The sequence below is a fragment of the Agelaius tricolor genome, unplaced genomic scaffold, assembly GCF_023055355.1.
Source record: "Agelaius tricolor isolate 1412-34295 unplaced genomic scaffold, bAgeTri1.0.p SCAF_2, whole genome shotgun sequence".
Classification (NCBI taxonomy): Eukaryota; Metazoa; Chordata; class Aves; order Passeriformes; family Icteridae; genus Agelaius; species Agelaius tricolor.
The window spans coordinates 88,144,365-88,171,244 of NW_027269262.1; the positions used below are offsets into that span (position 1 = coordinate 88,144,365).

General features: G+C 39.4%; 1 protein-coding gene across 1 annotated transcript in view; it reads left to right on the forward strand.

Annotated features, from left to right (window-relative positions):
- TG (thyroglobulin) overlaps positions 1–26,880 on the forward strand; it is a 146,716-nt gene that overhangs the window by 41,062 nt on the left and 78,774 nt on the right. The window contains exons 23-35 of the mRNA XM_071421983.1: positions 2,564–2,686; positions 4,347–4,462; positions 5,127–5,235; positions 6,392–6,589; positions 8,457–8,624; positions 9,153–9,218; positions 9,929–10,009; positions 12,126–12,263; positions 13,411–13,587; positions 14,557–14,668; positions 15,179–15,258; positions 16,743–16,886; positions 19,537–19,602. Coding sequence (XP_071278084.1) covers positions 2,564–2,686; positions 4,347–4,462; positions 5,127–5,235; positions 6,392–6,589; positions 8,457–8,624; positions 9,153–9,218; positions 9,929–10,009; positions 12,126–12,263; positions 13,411–13,587; positions 14,557–14,668; positions 15,179–15,258; positions 16,743–16,886; positions 19,537–19,602 — 1,578 coding nt within the window. The remainder of the gene's footprint in view (positions 1–2,563; positions 2,687–4,346; positions 4,463–5,126; positions 5,236–6,391; positions 6,590–8,456; positions 8,625–9,152; positions 9,219–9,928; positions 10,010–12,125; positions 12,264–13,410; positions 13,588–14,556; positions 14,669–15,178; positions 15,259–16,742; positions 16,887–19,536; positions 19,603–26,880) is intronic.

Below are 26,880 nucleotides of genomic sequence, written 5' to 3' on the forward strand. Positions count from 1 at the left end.
TGGGCCCCTGCTGTAAGGTATCTGACTTGGGGAACACATCCTAGCAGGCTGGAGGAGGTTACTTCTGCTTGAATACAGCTACAAAGTGCTGGTTTTCAAGGATGAAAAACTTGAAAAAACAAAGAAAGTCATCTATCTAACAGTCCCCAGACTGCCTGCAGTAAGGTCTAATTGCACCTCAGCCTCAAAGCTCTTGCTTTTCCCCAGAAGTTTTTATATGCTCATCATATGATTGCTATTGAATTTAATGGAATATTCTGTTTAGAAACTTTTGTCATAGTGTGCTTTGAATTAGACAATGTCTTATGACAAGTGTGATCAGTGGAAGGAGTGTGAAAAGTAAAGTCCTCAGTTGTGAAGAGGTTGCAAAACTATCTTCAGTTAAAATAACTTTTTTTCCTCTGAGCATACTCAGAGACTGATCACAGCTATGAACATGAGGTGAAAGCCTCTGTTGCTCTCAGTCATGGGGCTGTTGGGATGTTTCTCTGCAGAGAGGACTCAGGATCTTAATTCTCCTGCTACCATGAGCCTTTCTGCTTGGGCATTTCTGACTTTGTGCAGGATGGAGCAGTTGTAGATATTTGTGCTTGGTTTTGTGGGTCATGCTAGAAGATGTCACTACAAATATTTATGACTGTTGAAAATTCATTTATGACTGTTTATAAACACAGCAATCATGTGTCATGGAATCACAGAATGGCTTGAGATCCCTTGGAAGGGATCTTAAAGATCCTCTACTTCCAAGCCCCTGCTATGGGCAGGGTGAGCTGTGCTCACTCAAATGTGCTCGTGTGTGACAGTGTTCACAGGGGTCCCAGGACAAGGGAAGAGATGAGAATCTTGACTCCATGTTTCAGAAGGCTGATTTATTATTTTATGATATATATTATATTAAAAGAAAATTATATATTAAAACTACACTAAAAGAATAGAAGAAAGAATTTCATCAGAAGGCTAGCAAGGAGTAGAAAGGAATGATAATAAAAGCTTGTGACTGACCAGAGAGTCTGAGATGGCTGGACTGTGATTGGCCATTAATTAAAAACAACCACATGAGAGCAATCAAAGATGCACCTGTTGCATTGCACAGCAGCAAATAATTATTGTTTGCATTTCCTTTCTGAGGCCTCAGGTTCTCAGGAGAAAAATCCTAGCAAAAGCATTTTTCATAAAATATGCCTGTGACACTGGTGCATTAACCTGTGGGCAGAGTGTGACCAGCTCCCTGGTAATACAGGTGGCAGCAGCCTCAGAAGGGTGGTGGTGGCACTGTGTGCCCTCTCATGTGCCTGTAACCCTCTGCAGGGCACAGACAGGGCCAAACCCTCTGGAGCCTGGAGTCTCACCCCATTTAGTGACCTTTGGGCTTTGGATCTCTAGACCCCATGAGCTTTTCCCAGTGTGTGAGCAGTGCTGCTTGTCAGACTCCTCACACATGGGCAGGTCCAGTGCAGAGGGAGCAGGTAAAAGGGTTTGGTCAGTAAAGTGACAGTCAGATCAGGTGAAAAGTGGAATGGAGAAGTAATAAAGCAGCATGTAGGACATACTAGCTTGGATATAGCCTTGGGGCTGAAGTCAGTGGATGTGTTGGGAAGTTTTCTCTTTTCACAAACAGAACAGGACTGCTGGAATACACTCCTTGAGCTTTTATTACAGCATCAGCCTCATTAAATGGTTGAGACAATAGGAAGATGACAAAAACTCATTTACTTCTAGCAACAGCCAAAGATTTCTTTGTTACAGAGAATTTAAAAAAACTTTCTAGCCAATAGCATATTGCTAAAGCTTACAGACAGTTGTTCTAGGCAATCACTAAAAGCACATGTACACCTGCTTCACACAATGCTTTCTTGTCTTCTTTCTGTTAACAATACACAATATTTCATTATTAAGCTTAAAACCTTCTACTGTCTTGCTAAGCATATTTTTCTGCAGTCTTAAGGTCTATCTTAGCCAAGCCTAAAACTCAAGCTATTGTTTCATGTCTTGCTTGCTGTACTATTGTAACTTTTTCTACTTTCAAACTTTGCAGCTGCAGCTAGTTCTAATTTCTCTGTTCTGTCTGTTTCTAAGGCTGCTTTTCCCAGCTTTCTGAAAATCTTCTTACCTTTACTATTTCCCACAGTTGAGATCAGGCTGTTGTGTTTCTGGATTTCCTGTCTGACCAAGTGCTGCTGGAGCTGGCTCTTTTTTCTGTGACTGATTTGGAGAAAGGTGGTTCCCCCTTTGACTCAATAGTTGGTAAAATGCCATGAACAAGTAATGAGAGATGGCAGGTCTGCTGCTGCAAGAGAAGCCTCATTGGAAAGTAAAATCCCAGACCACTCCTGGCTAACTGGTTGTTAAAACATCTTGTGACACTTTTTATTTCAAAGCAGAAATTCTACCCTCACACCATCTGTCTCCTGAATTATCTGTGAGGTTATGGTACATCATTTAATGAGCAAACCTCTTTACCCACAGAATTCTTCAAGCTCAATTTCTACCTAGAATATTGTCTGTTTACAGCATGGGAACTGATAATACTACTTGGTTGTGGTTTTTTTGTTTTTTTTTTTAGTGCTCAGAAAATTTGAAAGAGTTCCTGCCTCCAACCTCATTTATGGATCAGAAGAAGCTCAAATTCTTCAGTCTCAGTCCTTTGGGGGAGACCTGCAAAGCACATATTTTCAGTGCATTTCAGGTGAGAAAACTGAGAAAAGCTGTAGAGGCAACACTAACAATTGTGAAAAATAATAATATTTTCATGTGAGTTTATAGTTAAGCTCCTGGATGAAATATATTTTCTGCAGTTTGTCACCAATTCATTGGAAGATATTTACAACTTTTGGTGACCTTGGTTCAGGGAAAAGATTGATGTTTCTTTTAGAAAGAAGTCTTCTGACTTTACATCCTACTTCAGACAAGTCATCTGACTTTAAAGCCAGTTAATGTAGTTTGCAATACGAATGAGAACTGAGATTTAAACCAGGAAACATTCATCAGGCTGTGCAGATGTGCAGACAAAAGAAGAATTAGGTGTTCAGAACATATGAAAAGACAGCTTTTGCCTCTTCACAAATTACCTGATTGGCACAAAATAGGAATAATTGTCCTTGCTTACATCGGAAGGGCATTAGAAGGAGTTCAGAGATATTCCTCTGCCAAGTCTTGCAGTTTATGTACTATATTGCATTGGTTTAAGTTGGTTCAGAATCATCTAGAACCCAGAGGAATCACCACACTGCTTTCAGGATGCTTTGAGTCACTCTCAGGAGACACCTTGTGTCTCCTGAAGCTCAGGCTGTCAGAGGCAGAGGAAAAACTCTCTGCAGTAACAGAGATATCCAAAATTCTGACCAATCAGTGGCTTTGTGTCACATGCCACAGTTTAGTTGGAGCAATCACCCCTCATGCTGAGAACTGAATATGTGAAGCCTTTTATTACTAGAATGATTTTCCTGCACGAGCTCATCCTGGCTCTATACTGTAAGATTTCTTGCACCTTCCCCTGAAAATTGGGATTTTCAAAAGCAAGACACTGAACTGAGCCTGAGAACAAACCTGGGGAGGAAATCATGCCCCTCTGCCAGCCAATCTGGTTCCATCTCTCTCAGCTGTGTTTTCTTTATAAGTTATGTAAATAAATGGTAGCACAACTACAAAATATTACTGCTGAAGTTCTCATTGAGGGGTGGGGGTTAATCTTTCCCTCCCTAAGTCCTTGCAAGGTCAGATAGCTCAGCTTGCACTTCAGCTGATGTTTTGATCTAAGTAGGTTGATTTTGTACTAAAGATTTGGAAAATGTTTCACCTGGGCTAGAAGCAGAGCTGTGGGAGTAAGTTAATGGTGAATGTGTAAGGGCAGAAGGATCTTCCCTAAATCTGGAGGGGATGGCTCTTTGTCCCTTACAGTGGCCAGGGGGGTGCTGCAGGGGCAACCAGCATGATTGAAGAATTTGAAATTTGATTTTTCCTTCCTTCCTATCACTCTGATATTTGTCACAACTTCCTTGCCATGGGGTTTCTGTATCAGGCAGATGTGATGTGCTGGCAAAGTGGTTCATGAGACTCCTGCCTCAGGCAAAATTATCCAGCAGACTTTAAATATTTGGGTGTGTGGTCAGACCTGTCTCAGCTGTTTATATCATCAAGTGATGAACAACTTTCTGCATTAATTTAATTCAATTTAAAATCCTTAAATCTCTACTAAAATAGTTGAGTACTAAAGTTGATTTGCTAATTAAATTTGTGTCTGATAGGCATAAGGAAATCTACATAAGTGGCAGTAAGCAGTGGAATTTGTAGCAACCATTTTGCATGTGAAGTGCTAGAAAACCTAAAATTTCCTTCCTGTTTTTCAGGCTGTGAGAGGGAAGATGCCTGTGGCTTTGCAACTGTAACTCTTGCTGGTACTGAAGTGCTCTGTGAGTTATACAGTGCTGCTGAAGCCAACTTCAACTGCACCACCTCTGGATTGGTAAGAATGATCATATTTAAAAATATATGTTTGCCACAGTGCTGAGTGTTCAATGTAAGTAGACAAGATCACAGAAGAAAGGCAGGCTCTCACCTGACCCCTTGGACATTGCTCTTCCCCATGGCAGTGATAAATCCCTGCAAGTTGGTGAAGAAACTACACCCTGATGTTTCCAAAAATGACATCTGAATACCTCAGTGTTTGAAACATCACACAGCACTGTTGTCCCTAAATCATGCTGAGCACCTGCAGATAGGATATCAGGTTGGTTTAAAAAGAGGGTTAATCTGGATAGTCTAAACTAGAAGTAGCCAAGTCAGTAGTTAGGCCACCTGAAACAATCCTACTTTCTGAGTCCCTTCTTCTAGCCCAGGGTTTGGACTGTGTGCTTTTTATCACTGTGCTATTTTCCTATTCACTATTTTAAACAGTAATGTGGCATTGAGGAGCTGAGATCTCAGTTGGAGATGTAAAATGTAAAAACATAAAGACAATGTAAAAATTGTCTGTATGAGAAAGACTGAAAAATGTCCACATGGAGTTGTGCTGTGATAACCTTTGTGTTGCTCATTGCTCCCCATTAGTTTATTAATAAAGAAAATGTATTTTAGGAGAGGAAATCCATTAGGTTGTATTTATTTTGCTTGCCTGTTTTCTGTCTCAGGTGCAAGGTGTCCTGGGGAACCCTGCTGCCACTAGCATCAGTGGCCTCAGCTGCTTGCTGCACGTCAGGAACCCAGAGGGAGATGCCCTGATGGCCTTTTTGAAGAGAGGTACCAGAAGTGAATGAATCCCTCACCTAAATCTGACTCTGTGTCCAAGCTGGTAGTTACTTCTGTAGAGGATCAGGACTAAATTTGGGAGCATCTTTGTTTAAGAAGACACAATACTTTAAAGAGATCAACATTTAGTGACAGTCCAGAAGCTTCAGCAAATTTTTCTTTCATATCTTGATCCCTAGAAATTAGAAATACTTTTGTGAGCCATTTTGATGATTTTTGCCAGCAACTAGTCCCATAAAAACTCAAAATCTAAACGACTTATCTTAACTAAGCAGTTTGTTATGTGAATACATAGGCATTATTAATGACCAGCCTGTACATAATTTAATTTCACTTTACTTTTGGTTGAGAATTGTTCTAGTAATATACCAGCCAAGAAGTCAACTGCTCTCCATGAAAACATTTCAGATGAGCTAATGAATGAATGAGACAAACTTTATTTATTTATTTACTTATTTATTTATGTCCTGAGTGTGTCTGATTGCACCACATCCACTGGGTGTCCAGCTTTAATTGTCATGCCAAACTGGAAGCAAGATAACCAAATGCTGTAGGGTTTGAGTCAAAACTCTCTGGTCTTACCATGTTCTTTGAACTTCTATCCAAACCTCTGAGGCACTATTTATTAATATTAATAAAAAATAAAAGATCTAAGTCTCACCTGAAAATAAATCAAGTCCCTTGAGCTAGTTGTGATTGGTATAATCTTTTAAATACCAGATCTGTTCTAGTTTTCTAGAACCAAAATTCTATGAATCATACCCTCCTTGTTAGCAGAAGTCTTAATTGCAGATGCAGCTATGCTGGCCAAATGACACATTTTACTTTTTAAATGAGATAAACTTGTTTCATTTTGATCTGGGAGTTACTAACAGTGTAACTGAGTGCTTGAGGGTGGAATATTACCAACCTTACTGCATAGATCAGTTTAGGAGCTCTTTGCTGGCAGCACATTACAACCAGCTACTCAGGAATAATGGCACTGCCTCATTTGATGATCTTATCTTGCTTCTGAAACTCAAAATCCAGAAAAAGACTTTTAAAACTGAGTTTTGATCATAAAACTTTCAACCAGCTCCAGTCTGCAGGCAATTCAAAAACATTCCTTGAGCTCCCCTTGAGCTCCTTTCCCTTTGTGTCTCCCCAGGACAGGAATTCAGCTCCTCTGGACTGAAGGCCTTTGAGAGGACTGGCTTCCAGAACGTTCTGTCGGGCGTGTACCGCTCCCTGGTGCTCCCAGCAGCCGGAACATCCCAGACAGATGCTCAGCTGCTCTGCAGGCAGGAGTGCAGCCAGGACTCCTGCTGTGATGGGTTCATCCTGAGCCAGCTCCTGCTGGATGCAGGTACTGCCTGCCTGCCCAGGAAACCAAAGCTAAATGAGTAGGAGTCTTTGTTGAACACGGTGCACCCACCTTCGCACCATACCTGTCTCTACATCCCTGACTTTTCTTTGGTGTTGGGAAGGTTTGAGTAATGCCCAAGACCTGAGGTAGCAACCTGCTCTTGGAACAAAATGGGCATCTTGAAGGGAAAAGCCTGACAAAGTTTCAGCAGTGTTTGGGCAATGCTCAAAAACTGCTGAAACTTGGGCGCATGGTGTGACTCTGTGCAGGGCCAGGAATTGGACTCAGGGATCCCTGTGTGTCTCTTCCAACTCAGCCTGTTCTCTGTGTGTGTGACATCTCCATCTGGATGAGACAAATTGTTCTGAAAACACCTCTCTCCACACATAGCACAGCTTGGTTACCAGAAGTTGGTGCCTTTCAGCTGATGCAGGAACTAAGAAGGTGCCTCCAGACAGAGTTCTTGTGGTGCAAATGAAAATCAGCTTCCTTTTAAGAGCAGGAAAAAAGGATGCCTTATGGAATTATGTTGCATTATTGCATGCAAAAATGCTAAAATCTCCCAGGTTTGGATGTCTCTCTAGGAGAGCAAGTGGTAGTGGGATGGATGGAGTCTGGCAGAGGTGGGATTTTGGCTCAACCAGATTTTTGCCAACGACTTCAAGCACTTTATGCCAGTGCGTACTTTTTGCAGTTTAGTTTCAAGCTCATGTAGTATTGACTTTCCTCCTGGGGATGCATTTCCTGTAGGAAATGTGAAGTTTTAAATGACATGCCTAAAGGATTTAAAGACAAGCTCTGTCAACAGCCAGGAGTTGGACTTGATGATTCTTGTGGGTCTCTTCCAACTCAGGATATTCTGATTCTGTGAAATCCAGGCATGTGCTAGTGGCTGATATGTGACAAGCACTTCACCAGTTTGGGGTGGAAACTGATCCTAGATTTAAGAAAATCTGTGAAAATCTGTCACAAATTATCTCTGAAAGTTTTCAAGAAAATGTTTCCAGAGAATCAGAAAATTATTTTCTGGTTTGGCATCTTCTTTTTTTTTTTTTTATCACAGTATTCTAGATGATCTTGTAAAGTCCATTTCTCTATATATTTACAATCAAATTTTGGGTTCTCTCTACTTGTGAGTCTAGAAGGTGAATATCTGTTTTGTCTATTTGGATCAGTTCTACAGGTAAATGCATTACTTAGGACTGGCATTTTGCTTAAAAGGAAAGGAAAAATAAGGAAAAGGTAGCATATTCAATATCTCATGTACCCAGTCCATAAAAACAAACTGGAGAGGACATTATAAAACCTTAGAAATGTCTGAGCTGTGACACCAAGTGCAAAGCAAGAGCTGAGTATTGTGTAGAAGTTATGGTAACAGATTGATGCCAGAACATTGGCCTTAAACACTCTCACTGTGCTGCAGAGACTCAGGCCTGGGATGGCTGAAATCAGGCACCAGTTCAGGAAACCACTGCAGTAAGAAGATCTAAGTGCTTTATTTTTGGTTCAGAACATGACCATTTCAAGACCATCAAAAGATTGGATGTGTGTCTGGAGTGCTATGAAGAACATTGTTGGATATTATCAGATAACAGTAATATTTTATTACGTGATAATAGTATGTGCCTGAAATCCCTAAAAAACAGGCTATAAATGTTTAGTTTGGGTATGAGTAGCTAACCTTAGCACTCAAATTTGAACATATGATTCTAATTTGCTTCTTTAGTTTTGGTTTTTTATGGTTTTTTTTGGTAGCAATACTGGAGGGTATCTCTCTCAGTGACGTGGGTTCATTTGGAACTTAGAGAAAGTATTGGGGTGCAAAGCCTCATTGCAGTGGTGCAGCTGTGTCTTTTCCTGCCCCCAGGTAGCATTCTGTGCAGTTTGCTGAGCTCCCCAGATGTGCTGATCTGCAGTTCCAAAGGATGGAGTCCAACACCAACCTCAGCCATGGGGGAGGTGTGTAAAGGTGTGAGCTATGATGAGAAGGAGAAGAGGTTTTCCTTCACCCTGGGAGGACAAGTGTTCAGTGGAAGTAAGTGAATTACCTCAATTTACATCAGTTCTCCTTAATTGTTGTTTAGACACTCTCTTATTCACCAGCCTGCCCTTGTGCTCCAATGCTTTTTTCAAGTAAATCCATATCACAAGAGAATAAGAATTCTCTGGCTGGATGTAGTGCTGGATAGATGGACCTCTCACATTTTGCCATATGAACATTAATGAAAGTTGAGACTGTGTTTAATATATCACTCTGTAGTACTTGAAGCATTTAATTCGGGCAGATCCAAGCCAATAATCTGAAAGACAGGTAAAGTCTGGAGCAAAGATAAAAAGGAAGATGCCCAGACCTACATGGTAAAAGCAATGATAGGAAATTGGGTAAAGTTTAGCACCCTGGACCCAGACTATCCTCATGACACCTGGGATCTTCTTCCTTAGACTTTTGTTTTGTAATGAAGGTGATGCATAGTTTAATAATGTGTTTTCTATACAATTTCTGAGCATTAAAAAAACATGGTTAATTTAAACAGTTGTTCTAACAAATTTTTTTCTTTGTTAGCTTTTCAGTTGATGGAAGAGGCAGAAAGAAATTTCACTACCTTTCAGGAAATTTACCTGTGGAGAGGTAACTTATCTCACAGAATTTCTTACAAAAACTTATGATGAACTGTGGGGAGTGTCAGGTGGCTGTTCTGTAATGGAAATGTCATTGTCACTTCATTTCATGCTATCCAAATTAATACACAACTCAGAAGCCTATTTGGGCAGGGATGTGTAATCTGGAGTAATTCTTCTACTGCCCGTTTCATGAAATTTGGGTAAATTCTTGTGTCTGAGAACATAATTTATAGCTCATAATTCCCTTGAAAATGATATCATGAAGACACCTACCTTAGTCCCATGTGTCCATGTACCATAATAGTTTGGCACTTTATGCCTAATTACATGGGTTATGTTTATTAGCAGAATAATTGTATATTTTTCTTTCTGAATCTCACCATGTACATGGCAGGAATTGCACAAATTATTTGTAATAATAATTTGTGCTTTGTAAGTGCACAAAGCCTTCAGAGGGCTGATGCTGAATACAGAGTGACTGTGGATGTGGCATTTATTTTTGTCATCCAAACAATGCATTTTGGTTTAAGTGTTCCCCAGAGCTATACAGAGATGGTTTTACTCATTCTTGATTCAACATTTGGAGGAACTACCAAAGGAATTTTCCTAAGTGGTGCACTTTATATATTTATTCAGTTTGGGAGCTCAGGATTATTTTGTGTTGGGAGAGAAAGATAAAGGGAATTACTCTGCTCTTTGATTCCTGTTTCATTCCAGACTCTGATGTGGCCACCCGGATGAAAACCTCTCTGTGTGAGGCTGCTGCTTTGGAGACAAAGGATGATCTGGTGTTATCAGGTATTGGAGCAATAGCAGACAGAGCAGGCAACAGAAGAGAGCAGGGAGGCAGTGCAGAATTTAACTAGAAATTATCATATATTGCTATATATATGTTCATTATGGAATAGGTATTGTAAATTCCAGAGGATTTCCCTGAAGCAGGATGCCTGATAGAGGTTTTGAGAAAGATGTTCAAGATGTAGGCCTGGCTTTATGATTCTTATCTTGCCAGGACAGGCTGCAAATTAAAGTGTTAAAATGTTCAATGTGAGACCTGTTCTTTCAGACTTACTGAGCTGAAGAGGCACAGGAAATATTATTTAACTGAGAAAAAAAATTCACATAAACCCAGGAGTGAAGTCCTTGGCCTGGGTACCTGGGCATCTTTACTGCTACTGACAGTATGATTGTAAATACAGGGCATAGAGAAACCCAGGATGAAATGCAATCACAAGTGTTTCTTCCATGCATGATGACCTGTGAACTTCTCTTAGCTCCTTTGTCATTCCAGGGTTTGCTCTTTGTTATATGAAATAATGTATAGGTCCAAAATAATTTCTAGGAAGTTACTGGAGTTCATTTGGGCCTTCAGCACCATAATCCTAAGAGAAAGTGAGCAGTAGGGTTTGGTGAAAGCACCTTGATTCATTTTTAATGAATTAGAATCTTTGCTGAGGAGTCTTGATGAGTGTCTGAGCACATGATTTAATATGTGCAAAATCCTAAAAGGAAGTGAATTGCTTATGGTATTTGAAAGGAAAGTAAACGAAACTACATAAAAAACTAAAAATGCCCTTTTACCTAGCAGAACTCCTATACAGTTAGGGCTATTTTAAAGTCTAGACTTAAAAAGAGAGAGGAAAAAAATGCACTTTCTATGGTGGTTGAAATTATCTTGCATTTACCTGCCAAGGCATGAGTGCAGCCCTCAGGGTTCTCCATTTACCTTGCTGGGGCTGATGATATCATTAAAACATGCAGTTATGCAAGGAATGCAGCTTTTACCTCCATCCCTAAATCTCAGTCTTGACACCAGCTGTTCAAGAGAAACTGAAGGTTGAAGTTATGACTTGAGAGGTAACAGGAATTATAGGTTACCATTTTAGGAAGTCATGAAAGCATCTGGGAAAATGTCTACAGATCTGTTATCACTTGATAATCATGTATAAAACACAGGGTAACATATCTTTTCTAGTTTCTTTTTCTAGTTTCTGATACAAAAGTCAAAACTACAGTGCATTTTCAGCATATCAGTAGGCGCTTCAGCACTTCACAGAATCATCAGCATGTCTTTACCTCTTGTTTTCATTATTGTCTGAATATTTCACTGCATATGAGATTAAGTAATACAATGTCCACAATGTTGGAACTGGGGATGAGATCTGCTGATGATATTTGATAAATAAGAAAGTGTTTATGAAGAAATTTTTAAGAGATCAGTGAAGAGTGTCCATTTCTTTTAATACTGGACCCTTATTTAAGGGGATGAATTTGGGAACAAGAAAATAGCTGTGATTGATTGTTTCAGAGGGAGCTCAGGAGATATAAATCATTGTATACATGTCTAAAGGTCACAGGCAGGTGACAGAAATGAGTTATTTAATGTGGCCTGTGGGAGCATAAATTCAGAAAAATGAGCTTAAATGACTGAAATAGGTATTAAGCTTGTCAAGAAAACTTTTAAGACTGAGAGGTGTAAAAGCTTCTCAAGGGAATATAAGGAAACTGCTCTATTTTGAATTAACAAAACTACATAGATTAAGGAATTACAAACATCCTTTGAATCCTCATACTTACGTCCTCTGAATCCTCATATTTCACTGTTAGGATATTGTGAGAGTAGAGCAAACCCTTTAATTTCTAGGAGCAGGAATTTTCATCTAGTTTTTGGGTGTTGGAAATAGTCTGGCAGTGCTATTTTGTACAGTGCAGCTCAGTGAGGAGACACTGCCTACAGGAGAGGCCCTGTGGGTGGACAATTCTGTTATTAAAAGCAGGCTTTGGTGTATTCTAGCCCTACAAAATGATTGCAGCTGTTTTACTGAGAAAGGCAGAATTTTGTATATAAATAAATTTAATTAATTCCAGATCATAGTTAATTTTTTGTGTGATTCTTTGTTTGTTTCTATCTCAGATTCCACAAAGGATCTTTTCTACCTAATGGACAACAGCCAGATACAAAGTGACCAGAACTATTCCCTCCCTTACCAGCAATATTGGGTCTTCAGGCAGAAGTACTCAGCTGAGGAAGCTCTGCTGTGGTGTCTCACACGTAAGGCATCATGGAGACTGTTCTTCTGTAGGGGATAATAACTAACTAAAATCTTTTAACAGGCGTTATAATAATGATGAGTAAAAACTTTAGACTTCGAGATTTTTATTTTTTTTTTTGTAGATAACTCCTAAATTTTCATAGGAATTGCCAATGGGGCCACCTGTTTATTCCTTACAGTCTTTGCCTGCCATGGCAGAAAGGGTGCCCATCATTCACCATCAGGGTGCCCCTGTCATGGGCAAGAGGAGTCAAAGGTACAGCTTGGGCAATGCCCTGCTGTTCTTGAAGTGTACCACTCCAAAAAGGGGGGTGGCATAGTGGTAAAAGAAGGTAAAATGCAGATAATTGGGGTTAGTGATAAATTATATTTTGATGCAGTAAATGGAGAAGAGTTTCTAGTTCTACCAGGAAGTCAGAACTAAGAGTACTAAACAGTGCACAAACAGCACTGTAAGAGGTCAAAAAATTAAAATTGTTTAAAATTCAGCATTGACACACCTGTTTCCAGGAGCCATTGCCATGGTAATTAAGAAATGGGTTTGACAGCTTTGGTTCTTTTCTGAAGGTGTGCTCTTACCCTGGGACAAACTTCAGAAAAAATTGCTGTGAGCAAATGTCTTGAATAGTTGATTCTAGGAAAGTTATGTTTAATTTTCTGTGATGCTTGAATGCTTCAGAAATATTTTTTGTAAAAGCTTACTAGGACATAGTAGACATTATTGTCCTTTTTATTTGTTAGAGACCATGACTGATGCAGAGTTCTCTTATGATTATACAATTTGTATGTCAGATTTACTAAGAAAGAAAAACATCTTTATGAATTAAAATATTAAAGAGAGACCAATACACTGGAGTAATGCTTGTCACAGCTGGGGAATTTATCTTCCCAATTAGCTCTGCTGGAGCTCCTTTACTGTGCTCTCCAGGTAAACCTGCTCTTCAGTGCCACTGGGGCCAGAATGTGTCCCTCTTTCTCTTGCACTTTAAATTAATTAAATTAATTAATTTTCAGATTAGTAGGATGATATTGAAATTCTCCCTTTTAGTTGTTTGCTGATGGATAGCTTTGCTCTGAAAACATGAAGGGGAGCAGAGAAGGGAAGGAACCCTTGTGTGTGTAACTGTTCATGACTTTGCTTCCCAGGCTGTGCCCAAGAGGAAGAGTTCTGTCGAATGGCAGATCTGCAAAGTGCCACAGACAAATACTTTGTGTGTACCCTCTATCCAGAGGCACAGATTTGTGACAGCAGCATCAACCAAATACCAGGAAACTGTGCAACTGTGCTACCCTGGCAGCCACAGACACTGTACCATAAAATAGGCAAGTTTTGGTGTTTGGATGTATAATGTCTGCTCTAACCCTGGGAATGCAAGGCAGTGTTTTGGCTCTTGGTTCTGAGATAAAAAGTCTGCATGTTTAAATGAGTCTTGGGATGTGATGGTGCAGGGGAAGGTCAGGCTGTCTGGGATAGGGTTTTACATTTTCTATTCAGAATGGAAAGATATCAACCATGAATTTCACTCTGTCCACCTCAGCCATTCCCAAGTCAGAGAGGCCAAGTGGATCTCAAATTTGTATATCAGTTTTAGCCCTTTTTATAATATGGGTGAAATAGGAATGTCATTGGAATGTCACAATCTACCATTAAAATTTATACAGTAGCTAAATAATGCAAAAACTGAAAGCACTGAGTGTAATTCTTATTTTGCTTTAAATATCTTTTAGCAAATGCAGAGATATAGATGTGAATTTTAACCTTTGCTCTTTGGATACTTGGGAAGTTCAATGTTTTTCTCATAGGGCACATGAAAGGAAGCTGGACAAACAAGGCTGTTTTCACTGTACAGGAACATGTAATTTTGCTGTGACAAATGTAAAGGTCCACTGAACTGAGCTATTCAGTCATGTCATTTTGGGGAGCCCAAAGGGCAGCATGGGCTGAATAATGCATGAGCACACTGGAGTCTTCCAGTCTGGAGCTGTGTCCCAGTTTAAGGCCTTGTGGAAGAAGTAGCATCAATACAGGTCTCAGATACAAAAGGCCTGGCTGGCAGTCTTTCCTTGGTGATGTAATTTGCTAAGCTTCCAGAGCCTTCACTTGGTGAATTTTTATTCATCTTCAGGCTTAACAATCAGAATTTTCTGTGATAGCATAAAACTATCTCTTAATCAACCAGAGCTCAGCATAAAAGTACACACTGGACCCCTGCCATTTGATTACTTGGCCAGTATTTGTATACAACAAAGTTAAACTGATTATTCCAATTTTGTTTTTCTTTTTCCTTCCAGTCACTCTTAAAAGTTCTGTGAAGAGCTTCTACACACGTGTACCATTCCAGAAAGTAACAGAAATCTCAGTGAGGAATAAGACTGACATGAGCAGAAAAGCTGTTTCAGATGGGTAGGACATGAAATTTCCTTTGTTCTCCTTGGAATTTTAACCATGTATGCAATTCCAAGGCTGTGTTATGCAGATACAGGAAATCAGATGTATTGATTGAAGAATTGCATTGTTTGAGAGTATTTAATGAAGAAAAGATAACATATGGTTTAAAGGAGATTTAGAACTGAACATTATATAAATATAATATTATAGTTATTATTAGAAATAATAATCTACATAATTATTAATTATAGACATGAAAATTCTTACTTATAATGCTACTAATTACCAGTTGACCTGTTAAATCCCTTACCAATGATGCACCAAATCAATTTAGGCTGATATTTTTAGGGTAGATATCAAAATAATCATCTAAATTAATAGATGAAGTCTGATAAGTATACTAATCAAGCATGATTTCATCTACATATGGAAAAAGTATGGAAGTGTGTGTGTATACTGGTTCTTCAGCCTTATTGTGAAAGGCATCCCTACAGGTTCTCATGGATAATGTTTTTCCTTTCCCAGGTTTTTTGAGTGTGAGCGTTGGTGTGATGCTGACCCCTGTTGCACAGGATTTGGCTTTTTTAATGACTCCCAGCTGACAGGTATTTCCCCCCTGTTTGTCTTTCTAAAATAACTTCAGTCTTTCTTCATTATCCAGATTTTACTCTTCTTTTGCTCTGAAGTGTGCTTTAAAAGCCCTTTCAGATCTCATGCACCTCTCTTCGGCACCTTTTTGGGTAACCATAACCATATCTAGAGTTCAGCCTAATGACACATTCCACATTTCAGAAATTATTAAGAAAACTTCATAAAAATGAGTCCTTAACAGGCTGCAATTCCAACAGCATAAAATTAAAACTGATAAAACTTGATTTCTTTTAGTGATTTTTTTTCTCCTTTTATGTTGTTTCAGTTTTTAAAGCCTAAAGGACTCTGAAACCTAAATATTATTGAAATTAGGTGCATGCAAGCACATAATGTCTGTGGATATACTGGGGCAGTTTAGCCTTTTGGCTTGTTTGGTTGTCTGACCTTCTCTCCTCCCAGATTTTAGTCTTCTGCTTGAGGAAAAAAATCTTCACCTGATGTTTGAAATTGGATACGACCCAGCTCAAAGTCAATGAAAAGGATTTTAATATGTTATTACAAATTCAGATTTAGGCCACTAAAATGTGTAACTTTGTTTTTGGTGGAGTCATGTGCTAATCAGCTCTCCCTGAGGTCATTAAATGGGCTGTTTTTATAATGCATTTTGGAATTTGAAACACTTCCGAAATACATATTTTTAATTCCTTTTTTTGTTGAGCAGACAAAATTTTCACTGCTCAAAAGTGTGTGCCTTAGGAAATTAATCCAGTTTATTTTAGATAAGAATTAATGTGGAAATAAAAAACAGTTGATAGTTTTCATGCCTCATTATGATCATATGAAATTTCAAATCTTAACTGAATATGACTTTGAGTTTCTTTAAATACTTCTAAAATAAATTAAAAATTTTAAGGTGTCCAGCATACAAAATGGACCTATTTTTAATTTACCTGATTAATACTTAATATCTATGACATTTCAGACATCCAGTCTTGGCACTCATATAGTCAAGAGAACTAGCAGTGATTTTAACATGAGCTGAAATCTTCAATGAAACTGTGTTTCAAACCCTCCATATTTTTCAGGTACAAAATTATTTATACTAGGGCTTTGAAAGAATTTTTATTTTGATGTAAGTAGGGGACATGTTTCAACATACATGCAGATTTTTAACTACATTAACATGAAAGAGCTCCTTGCTCAGAGTTGTGACATTTGCTCAGTGAAATTCTCTGTGATTTGGATTATAATGGATTTTAATGCTGGTACCCACCTTCCCTCACAATGAATTCACTGAGATTTTTCAGCATTAGTTTCAATCACTTTCCTCATTTCAGGTATTTCTTTCCTTTGATTTCTAGCTTGGTTGAATTTCACCTAATTTTAATTTCACTTAATTTCACTCAGTGGAACCATGCTGTTTTCTTTTTCCTCACAACACTATCTAGAAAAGGAAAATTTTCCTCCTTATTTCTATACCCATGTGCTTCCTTGGCAGGTGGGAAGATTGTGTGTGTGACTCTGAACAGCCTTGGAATCCAGACCTGTGCTGAGGAAACAAGAAGTGCTTGGCACATTTCAAATTGCACTTCACCAGATGCTGAAGTCAAAATACACCCATTTGGCTGGTATCAAAAGCCTGGTAAGTGATGCAGGACACATGACCTCTCTAATGGATTTCTGCACATTGAAGTTTATTATTTGGCTTCAGTGTGTGAAAATTCCAGCTTCCAGCTGTAGGACCCATTTGCAAGGACCACAAGTAGACAAGGCAAATAAGTATGTGCAAAGGAAAGAAATTGCAATTTAATGTCCATTTTAATAAAAAAGGAATAGCAATACTTCAAAGATGCATAATTTAATTTCTTACATTCTATCAGAAACTTGTGGCCAATGTCAGAATTTAAATATATTTTGCTTCACTGTGCAGTCCTGATCAGGAAATCATTCTTTGTTTCTCACTCCTGGGCTTATGGTTTTACCATCCAAGTGGATGCATAACCTCAAAAGGTTTGGATTTGCTACAGAACTTAAAATCCACTTCTGGTTGTTTTGGTAAAGAAAGGGACCAAGACCAAATTCCAAAGCAGACCTGTGCTTTTCAAGCAGCAAGAAGCCATCAGGTGTTTAAACAGAAGAGCAGTTATGAGATGTTGTGTTGTTTTCTTGTGAGGAATCAAAACCACTCCTAGTCAGGATGGATTTTATTTTCTGTGGAGAAAAAAAAGCTTCATTGCTCTGTTAAAAACTTTAAATGGGTTTCCCATTTGTCACACTCCTTTTGGGCAGGTCCAGTTCTACTTTGTTGAGCTCTGATTTCACATGACTGAAAGAGTAAGGACAACAATTGCCCACCTGAGTTTGTGTCCCTTTATGGGAGGACAGCCTGTTTCTTGGTCACACAGACACAACTCCTGAGCAGAGAGACCCCATGGGGGCAGGTCTGGTGATGTTGACAGAATCAGGGAAAATTTTTGAATAAGGAATACTGTTTTCTGCTTTTATACTGGATTATACCCTTAGTTCTTGCAGAGTAGAGAAGGGCTGATAGCTGAGAGGAGAGGGCACAAAGCATGGTATATATTGTCCAGGGAATGGGATAGAAAGATAATTCAGTTAAAGCTGTGTAGAGATGGATCAGATACTGTGGCAATACATTGTATTTTACAGTGTTGATAAATAAAACCTTCATTCACACTCTAAGTTTCTGAAATATGGACTCAGTGTTGAGCTTTTCAAGTCTTGCCCTGTCCCTATGCCCACAGAACCATCCATGTCCTCTTGTGGGGCAGCCCTTGTTAAAGGGTAGAGACAGCATGGAAACATTTTGGATGCTGGGAAGGGGTGGGCTGAGGGTCTGGCACAGAGAGGAAGGGAACAACACCCTGATAAAGCAATGGCAGCATCCTGGTGGCAAGGGGGGTTGAGATGCAGACAGGGGTAAAAATGAAACAAAGAAAGGTGGAGCAACGAAGGACAGCAGAGGTTTGGATACATTTCCATTTCTTGGAATTGTTGTCCCCTTTTTGGCAAAGAACCAACAAAAGATAAAGGCTGTTTCTCACATGCCAGACAGAGGGATGATGAAGAGGAGCCCTGGTGTATGCAAAGTAGGGAGTGTTAAGAGAGACGGTGACATTTCCTTATGCATTGAGGGAGCTACAGATGTTTTTCCACCATAACACCCAGCAGGGCACAGATGTTTATGCAAATGGAGATATTTACAGACAAAAATTTGTATCGGTTCTGCTGGTGTGTTGAGGGTCTGAGAACCAGGAAAAGGAACAAAAAGGTTCTGAGGCTAAAAAGGAAAATGAGTAAAATCTGAAGGAGTGATTTACTGTAGGCAGTGGATATTAGCATGATACAAGGTCTGTGGCTGTATTCCACAGTTTGGTTTGAGGAAGGCACTTCTGTCTCTGTGTTTCATAACAGGCTAAGTTCATGTGTGACCTGTCTGCTGCACAGCTCTGCTCAGGAGCTATTTGATTTTGTATAAGCTCAGTCAAAAAGGACCATAGAGCAGCATTTCAAAGAGTTTTGGGTAGGCCAAATCCTTCAGAGCTGTGAATGGGAAAACCTCTGAGTTTTTAGAAACATTTATCAGTTACATGCATGGGAAATACATACTGGAAGAAGTTAACAGAAAATCTGATCTGTCTTCATCTTCTGTAGGGATGGTAATTTATTATGTCTTAGTGGGGAATTTATAACTGGTTTGAGTAGCCAAAGTGTTCTACCAAATATGAATGCACAGGGAAAGCTTCATTTTTATTATTTGTGATTACAAAATATTTATGGGAAGTATTAGCAAATGAGAAGTTTTTTGTATGGAAACCAATATGAGGTTTTATGTATGATGAATTCTTGTTTAAACTTCAATTTGGAAAGTGTTGTGCTGGAAACTGCCTTATATATAATTCATATTTCTGAGAAATTCCAGTTAGCTGGAAGCAGAGAGAATCTTGTGTCTCTCCTGGAACATAAACTTGAATACAGAGAGGGGCATAGAAAAAAGCACAAAAATACTGAAATGAGTTGTTCATAACTTCATCTCCAAAAGCATTTGTAGAAATGTTTATAAATACAGAAATTTAGGAAAGTCTGGCTTCATGTACAAGCTCAAAAGGATTAGATAGCAAAGCAGCCTTGCATCCTTACTCTTGGTGTTTGTGGGGAGAAGATTCAACATCCAGGCCTGAGAAGTAATGCTGGACATATTGAGTATCAATTGCATTTCAAACCTTGAAGTATTATTGTTTTCAATTGTGTTGTTGTTTTTCTGCTTTTAGCTGACTTGAAGAGCACCATTCCCAACCTGTGTCCACCTGTTAATTTACCTTTCAGGCCAGAAAGTGGTAAGTGTATTTATGAATCGAACAAAAACAAAATCAAACAGCTCCCCACCACTTTCCCCACCAAAAAAAACCAAAAAACCAACCAGTAAAAATCCCTCCATCCTCTACCTTGTTCATATTGCTGAAAAATCACACTGTAATGAAAGTGTTCCCCATGAGGTCACTCATTTAGGTGTTTACTCATTTTCATTAATTGTGTATCATTTAAAAGAAAGACCTGTCATGTCCACAATGCTGACCTAATTTTTCACACTTGCTGCTACATGAGACAAAATATTTGGCAGGACAGATGAAAAAATTTATTTATGAGTGTGTATGGCTCTTCACTTTCCAGATGCAATAAATCTTGTGGCACTCACGTGTTATTTTAAAAGTGGGTGGATCTTCTTAGTAAATGAAACTTAGCTGCTCTCTTTCAGGTCTTTGTGTCTACTGACCCCTAAAAATCTATGCAAATTGTCAGCAGCACAGGCTTCCCTGAAGTGTCCTTCCCAGAAATACACTGCATTGCTGCAAAATGCTGTGTCTAACAGAAAGGAAGAGAATGGATTCATCTAATAATTGATAGCTTATTAGAAAACTCAATCCTCCAGTTATACTGAAATTGAGAAGGCACTTCCATCTCTGCCTTTGATTTTCTGTTTGATCTGAACAAATATTTAATCTGATGGAATCTGCCTTTCTTTAAACTATATGCAACTGAGCATGCAGGAGACTTGATATTTGCAAAGAATTTTCAACACTCAGTTCAGAATTTATATGATCTGCCTTTTCATCATATCCATCACCACAAGTCACAATCAAGTTTGGTCTAATTTTTAGTAGAATTTGTGATTTTTAAATGATCATTTTAATGCAATAGAAGGAAAACTCCTATCTTTGTAGGTAAGCAGAAATAATTTTTGTATGAAACACTTTGAGGAGGTGGTGGAGGAGGCCTGGCCTGTAGGTTGGGCAATTCAACTCCTTTGCCAAGGATGTTGAATGTTTTTCCCCTGGGATGTGGAAAACAACTTCACTGAAGCTTTCTTCCTCCCAGAGTGAAGCTTGGTAGTAATTTTGTCATTTTCCTTTTACGTTTTTCTTGTTTGCTTAAATCTACGAAAACAGTGCCCCAAGCAGCACTTAAGAAAATCAGGAAATTGGATCTTTCTGCTGTTTGCTTTTGACTCTAAGGCTGCCCAGAACAGCAAGTGAGGTGCTCATCCTTTGTAACAACCCTGATCTATCACATCCATTTCCAGGCCATCTTTCCAAATGCAGAGCAACTCAGGGTATCACTGGTTTGCAGAGATCTGGTTGAGCAGCCCAAGCCAGCAGAGCTTCCCACAAGGATGCAGGATTCTGGGTTAGAGTGGTTGTTCTGGGGACTGACAGTGGTTAGAAGATGTCACTCAATTACAGAGCACAAAAAGGCTGGAAGTGAAATTAGCACTGGTTTCCTGGACACTTTGGGGCTCTGACAGCACTGGAGAAACACATTCAAAATGCACCAGGACACCATCTGTCCTTGTTCTGCATCATTTTGATAGTAAAAGTACCAGACTGCTTATTTTGGTCAGATTATGAACTAGGCTGTGTTGTCAGAGACTTTAGAAAATTTTCAGAAATATTGTCTCTAAACACTTTATGATTGTATGTTTTATTAAGATGTGCTATAGAATACTTATTGTTTTAGAGCTGGGCATCACACAAAAGCTAGCATTTACTGAATTTTGCACATTGTGGTAGTGCTTGTACATGGGGATAAAAAATAACTGTGCCTGCTCTGTGGTAGCCAGATGGTGAATATGAGAAAATGTCACTGATTAAAGGGCACTGCCATGAGTAGATGTGTGTGTGTGAATGTAAGTGTATCTATACATATGAAAAATAGAAATTTTTCATCAAAAGATCAGAAAAATACTTAAATTTGCATACTTTGCCAGAAGGCTCTGTGAAATTGTGAATTAATGTTATGTCCAATCTAGAGCCTGAGTTAACTGGAGCTCTATTAGGGCTTACATTTCATTGAAAGTTAATGCCCTGACTGCCTGATTTCTGAGTCAGCCAGTTTGCAATGCTCAGGACAGAGTGCCCAGCACTTTGCTCCCTCCCATTTGCAGTCAGGATGCTGCTCCATTCAAAACTGTGGTGTTTGCAGCCCCAGTGTGCTGTGAAGAAACCCAGATGAGCAGACTTATTTTCAGCCTGGTGGGAAGTAGATACTTTGCCTGTTTTACTCATTGTTCTTCTCAACAGAGAGGGTGGAGGCATTGTAGGAGCATAAAACAACAGAAAGATCTCAACAGGTTTTCACAAGTACATGGATAGCAAAAGGCAGGGTAGGCAAAGTGTGGAGCTGCTGAATGGGGCAGGAGACCTGATGACAAAGGAGATGGAAAAGGACAAGGTGCCTTTTCACCTCAGTCTTTCCTGGCAGCTCCAGCTTTTAGGGTATTCAGACCAGGGGGGAGATTGCAGCAAGGAAGTTTTAGCCTTAGAGAAGGAGGACCAGGTCAGGGACCAAGCTGGACTCACAAATCCAGGAATGCAGAGGGGGCTGGTTAATGTCATTCTGAGCCCACTCTCAAATACATTTGAAGGTCATGGGGAGATATATATTTTCCTTCTGTTCCCTGGTCTGGGCTTTTGAGGAAGTTCCTTAGCAGTAATCACCATAAAATGTCTAGACCTTGGAATCTGCAATAACAAAAATAATTTTCAGAAACAATTTTTTTTCATGTCTTGTCCCAGAGCAGCCTGCAGCCACTAGGGAGATGCAAGAAAAGACCCTTCCCTATGTAAAGCCAATCCTGGGAGAGCCACAGCAAAAGGAGAGGGTCAGGGTTCTTCCTGTTCTTTGTCTTGTACCAGAATGTTCATCCAGCCCTCCAATGCAGTCTGAGATTTCTCTCAAAAGCCTGAGGCTCCTGTGAGCTTTTCCCAAATTATTGCCCCTACAAACAACACTGTGTTTCTAACATTCATTAGCCTGTGAAAAAAGGGAATTAGTGCTCTGTAATGCCTGTAGCCCACTACTTTCTAGCAGGAGGGAGGTGAAGTGCACAATGGCTTTCACCTGAATTCTCATTGATTTGTTCTTGCCTCAGCAAGTTTTGCAAAAGCCTTTCCACAGCAAGGCTGAAGTCTCCAAGTCATCTCATCTCCAGGCTGTAGTGTGTTTAACTCAATGTATGGTTTTCATCTTTAACTGAATGAACACTTCCATTTCCTTCTGTGCATCTATTGCATGGAGCAGAGCAGGCTCCTGCTGGTCTGTTGTGATTTCCACACAATTCCTGTGATCTCACACGTGGTGCTTGAAAAATTGATAGCCTGAACTGACTGGGAAAGTCCAGCTTGTTAGGTTTGGAGCATTTTTCCCCCTGTAGAAGTTCATGTGCTGTGATGACACTGAGTATGGAACCATCTGTGGGGAGTTTCAGGTACAATCTATGACCTTTAACAATGGGAGAACAGATGTTATTTTAAGACTGCCCATGCTGAAAATGCTCATATGTCATCCTGCAGTCTTGGTTTACTTAGGCTGGTATTTAATCAGCTCTGCTCATTTGTGTGAACATCTTGGACCGTCTTATAAAGAGAAAACAGCCAAGTCTCATAATTAGGTTTGAGATGGAACTTCCTGCAGCCAGCTGTGAGATAGGGGAGATAAGAAAATGGGTTTTAAAATTAGATATATATTTTTTTATTGTTATTTTCCAAATATGCAATGCTGTTATTCAAGCAGTGTATGCACAAGGGTTTGAGTCTTGGAAATTCTCATGTGTTTGCAAATTAGTCTGAAAGAAGCAAAACAATCCATGAGACAATCCATATTACCAACAATCCATATTACCTGAATTTCTAGAAGGAATACTTGTACTTAGAGCACACTGGAGAGCCTGAAAACACTCTTGTGTATGTGGGAGGAACAACCTTGGTGACTTTTCACTTTGTTACAAGATTTATTAATTGTATACAGTAAATATCTAAACTTTAATGAATATTTTTGTATTCATTTCTAACTAGAGCATGTCTATCTATCTTAGATTTGGAAGCTGTTAGGAGGCAGTGGCCCTTACAGGGTGGGTCCTGTATGGCCCTGTGGATTACTCACAGATCATGTGGGCTCTGTTCCCACTCCATGCAAATCAAGTAATTGACAGAGAAACCACCCAGGCATGTGGATGTAATGATCTTAGACCCTTCCTGTTGCTGCCTCCTGTGATCCCCCAGTGATTTACAGTCATTCCCTTGAGGCAGGACTGAGCAGAGCAGTGGCTACAGGATATTCCAACATGGGAATGAATTTCCCATCGGGCTATGTCTGCACATGGGGTATTTCCATTCTCAAGAGAGATGTTGATGGTAGTACAAGTGCTGATGTAGCTGACTTTGGTGATTAATAGCATAATTTTTCTTCCTGTTTTCCTATAATGTAGAGTATTTGTCAGAAACATCCTTAGTGTGAAACAAAACCTTATTTTACCCATTTTTGGGGACTGATTTACCATGCTCCCACACAGCAAACTTGATCTCTGACATGGAATTACTCTATCTTTGGTCTTAAGTTTGATTTTTATTGTTTGTAAATATGAGGATTTTAGCCTTTTGAAAACTGCTTATTTTAAATCTGGATAAATACCTAGTATATTTTTAATATCCCCTTACTGTATCATTTGCTATAATTGGCACCCCTAAAGGAGACAGAAAGCTTGTATTTAACAGGAACACAGCGAGATTGCTCCCTGCTAAAGGCCATAAATACACAGTTGTTATTTTTGAGACTTGTCTGAGGTGTGATTACAGTTATTATGCAGCAGTTTAAAGAAAATAATTCATTTTGAATTGTACGAATCTCAATGGATCAACAAAAACAAGTAGTTCTATTTTAGGAAGAGTATATTTTCTGCAGGTCCACTTTGAGTTGATGATTTGCTGTCTTTGAAGATTGTTGGTACACAGACAGGTTAGCAGACAGTTGGAACAAACCTCTGAAAACCAGGAATATAAAGCTCTGAGTTCAGTCTGTAAGCATGTTTTGGGTTTGAGTCAGGGGTATTAAATATGGCTCACAAATTTCAGAATTAAGATCAGAATTTATTTTTCAAACATAAATCAGGCATACTGAACCCAGAGGTCTGATTTATGTACCTCCTTAACCTCATATTGACCTCCTCAACTTCACAGGTTTTCTTTTAAATTTAACTTGTTATTTTAATGCACTTCTGTATCTCTGTTTCCTTAGATCAAGTGTTAAATTTTACAGCAAACTCATAATTGATGCCTCTTTTCTTCCACTGAAGTCGGTGATGAAACTTTTGTTGACTTTATGGCAAGGATTTTATAACCTCTTTGCCAGGAAATCTATTCCAGTCTTCTGATCTTGTGACTGCAGTGGGAGCAGAGTAAGGCCAATGTGAGCATTTTTGCAAATCCAGTCTTAAATCTTGCCTACCCAAACAAGAACATCTGGAAGAGAGAGGCTCTCTATATGGGACATCTATAATTTTGAAATAAGAGTTACAGGGATGGCTGGATTCAGAGGGCTGTAATTATCCAATGAAAGCCTTTGCCAAAATGTGGGTTGGAAGGTCAGCTCTTACCCTATTTATAAACCAGAAATGTGTTCCAGCCCATCAGGTGCACTGTGCATTGCCAGGAGCACAGGGCCAGTCTGCAGCTCTGCCTTGTGAGGGCAGTTTCTGCATGAGACAAGTTGAGATCAGCCGTGGAAAGTTGTGTTTTGCTCACAGAATGAAGTGGGTGTCATGGATGTGGGTGTTGCTAAATCTGCTTTCAGGAGAAGGGAAGAACCAATACCCAGCAGCTCACTGCTGGCTGTCAGTGTCCACAGTGGTGCCATGCACGGCTCTGGGTTAAAGAGTTTTGAACTGTTGTTAAAATAAACATTAATGTTTATGCATCTCTCTGCATCTGGGGTCAGCTGGGCAGAAAAGGGAAAAGGAAAAACTGAGAGTCTCAGCATTTAAATCTGACCTGAAATCATGAATATCCAGGAGGAAGAAAAAAAAAGCCCCAAAACAATCTAAATCCCCACCAAACACAAAGAACCTCCCATGTGGGAGGTGGCAAGGGTCACTTCTGTGAGATTTGGGGCAATGAATAACCAGTTTAGGTAGGAATGTATGAGCTGTGGATGTTTGCATCATGAGTGGTCACTCTTCCATGCCTACTATGGGCTGCAAAGTGCCCAGTGTGCCTCATATGTATATAAAAGATATGGACTTTATCCCACATAAAGGGGCAAAAGAAATTTCTAATGCAGAAGTAGAAAGTTTAGCTTGTGAAATTAAGTATAGGAGGCAAAATTCAAGTGTAAATCCAAATCCAGAGGTGCAAATCCCAAGAGTTTATTTTGGTTTTGTGGATTCATTTTTAATTTCCTGCCTGAGAGAGCGAGGACCCCTCTGAATGTTTGGTCTGCGGGAAATGGAGGCAAATGAGGATGGTGAGACTTGCCCCAGGTCACTTGGTGAGTCACAGAATAGAGTCTGGGGAAATATCTTCCAAAACCACTGGTGTACCCAGACTTTCTGTGTTACAGTGCAATCCAGACAAGGCTCTCTTTTGGAAGAACCACAGCTGGTAATTTGAAGCTTTGTGTTTGAAGCTAGAGAGATTTTGCTTGTTCCAGTAGTAGGACCTCAGCTGCTGGTATTGTAGACAGCACAGGATGGCAACATTGCTCTTAGGTAAAAACTAACTTTGAGTCATATTGATAAAAGAAAAGTTTTCTTGTTCCTCAGGAAAAAAAAACAAAAACAAACAAAACAAACTGAAAGCATAAATTTGTAAGATTCAATCTGGAAAAGAAAGACCTGGGGGACCTGGTATTGCAGGCAGAAAATCTCTGGAGAGGATGTAATGGTTAATTCTCCATCACTTAAAATTGATGTCTATTTCTAAGTATCTTTCTAAACAAGTGCCACAAACTGTCACCCTAAATGTAGAGGCTGAAGTTTTCTAACATAGGTTATGCAACAGCTCATAGTGGATGTTTTTGAAAAAGAGAAACCATTGACAATACAGAAAATAGTAATTTCCACATGACTAAAACCACTCTGTTCCTCTAAAATAATTGAGTAATCAGTCCTTAAAGGGAAGAAAAAATCCAGTGCAGTGAGTCTGTCACACAAGTCAAGCTGTGACTGCAGGGTCACTGCTCCTGACTAATTCAGAACCCCTCTGATGTAGCACTGGTGGTGACTTTCCCTCTCTGTGATTCAAGTAAGGTTGTGGTGTTAACACAACACAGTGCAACACCACATT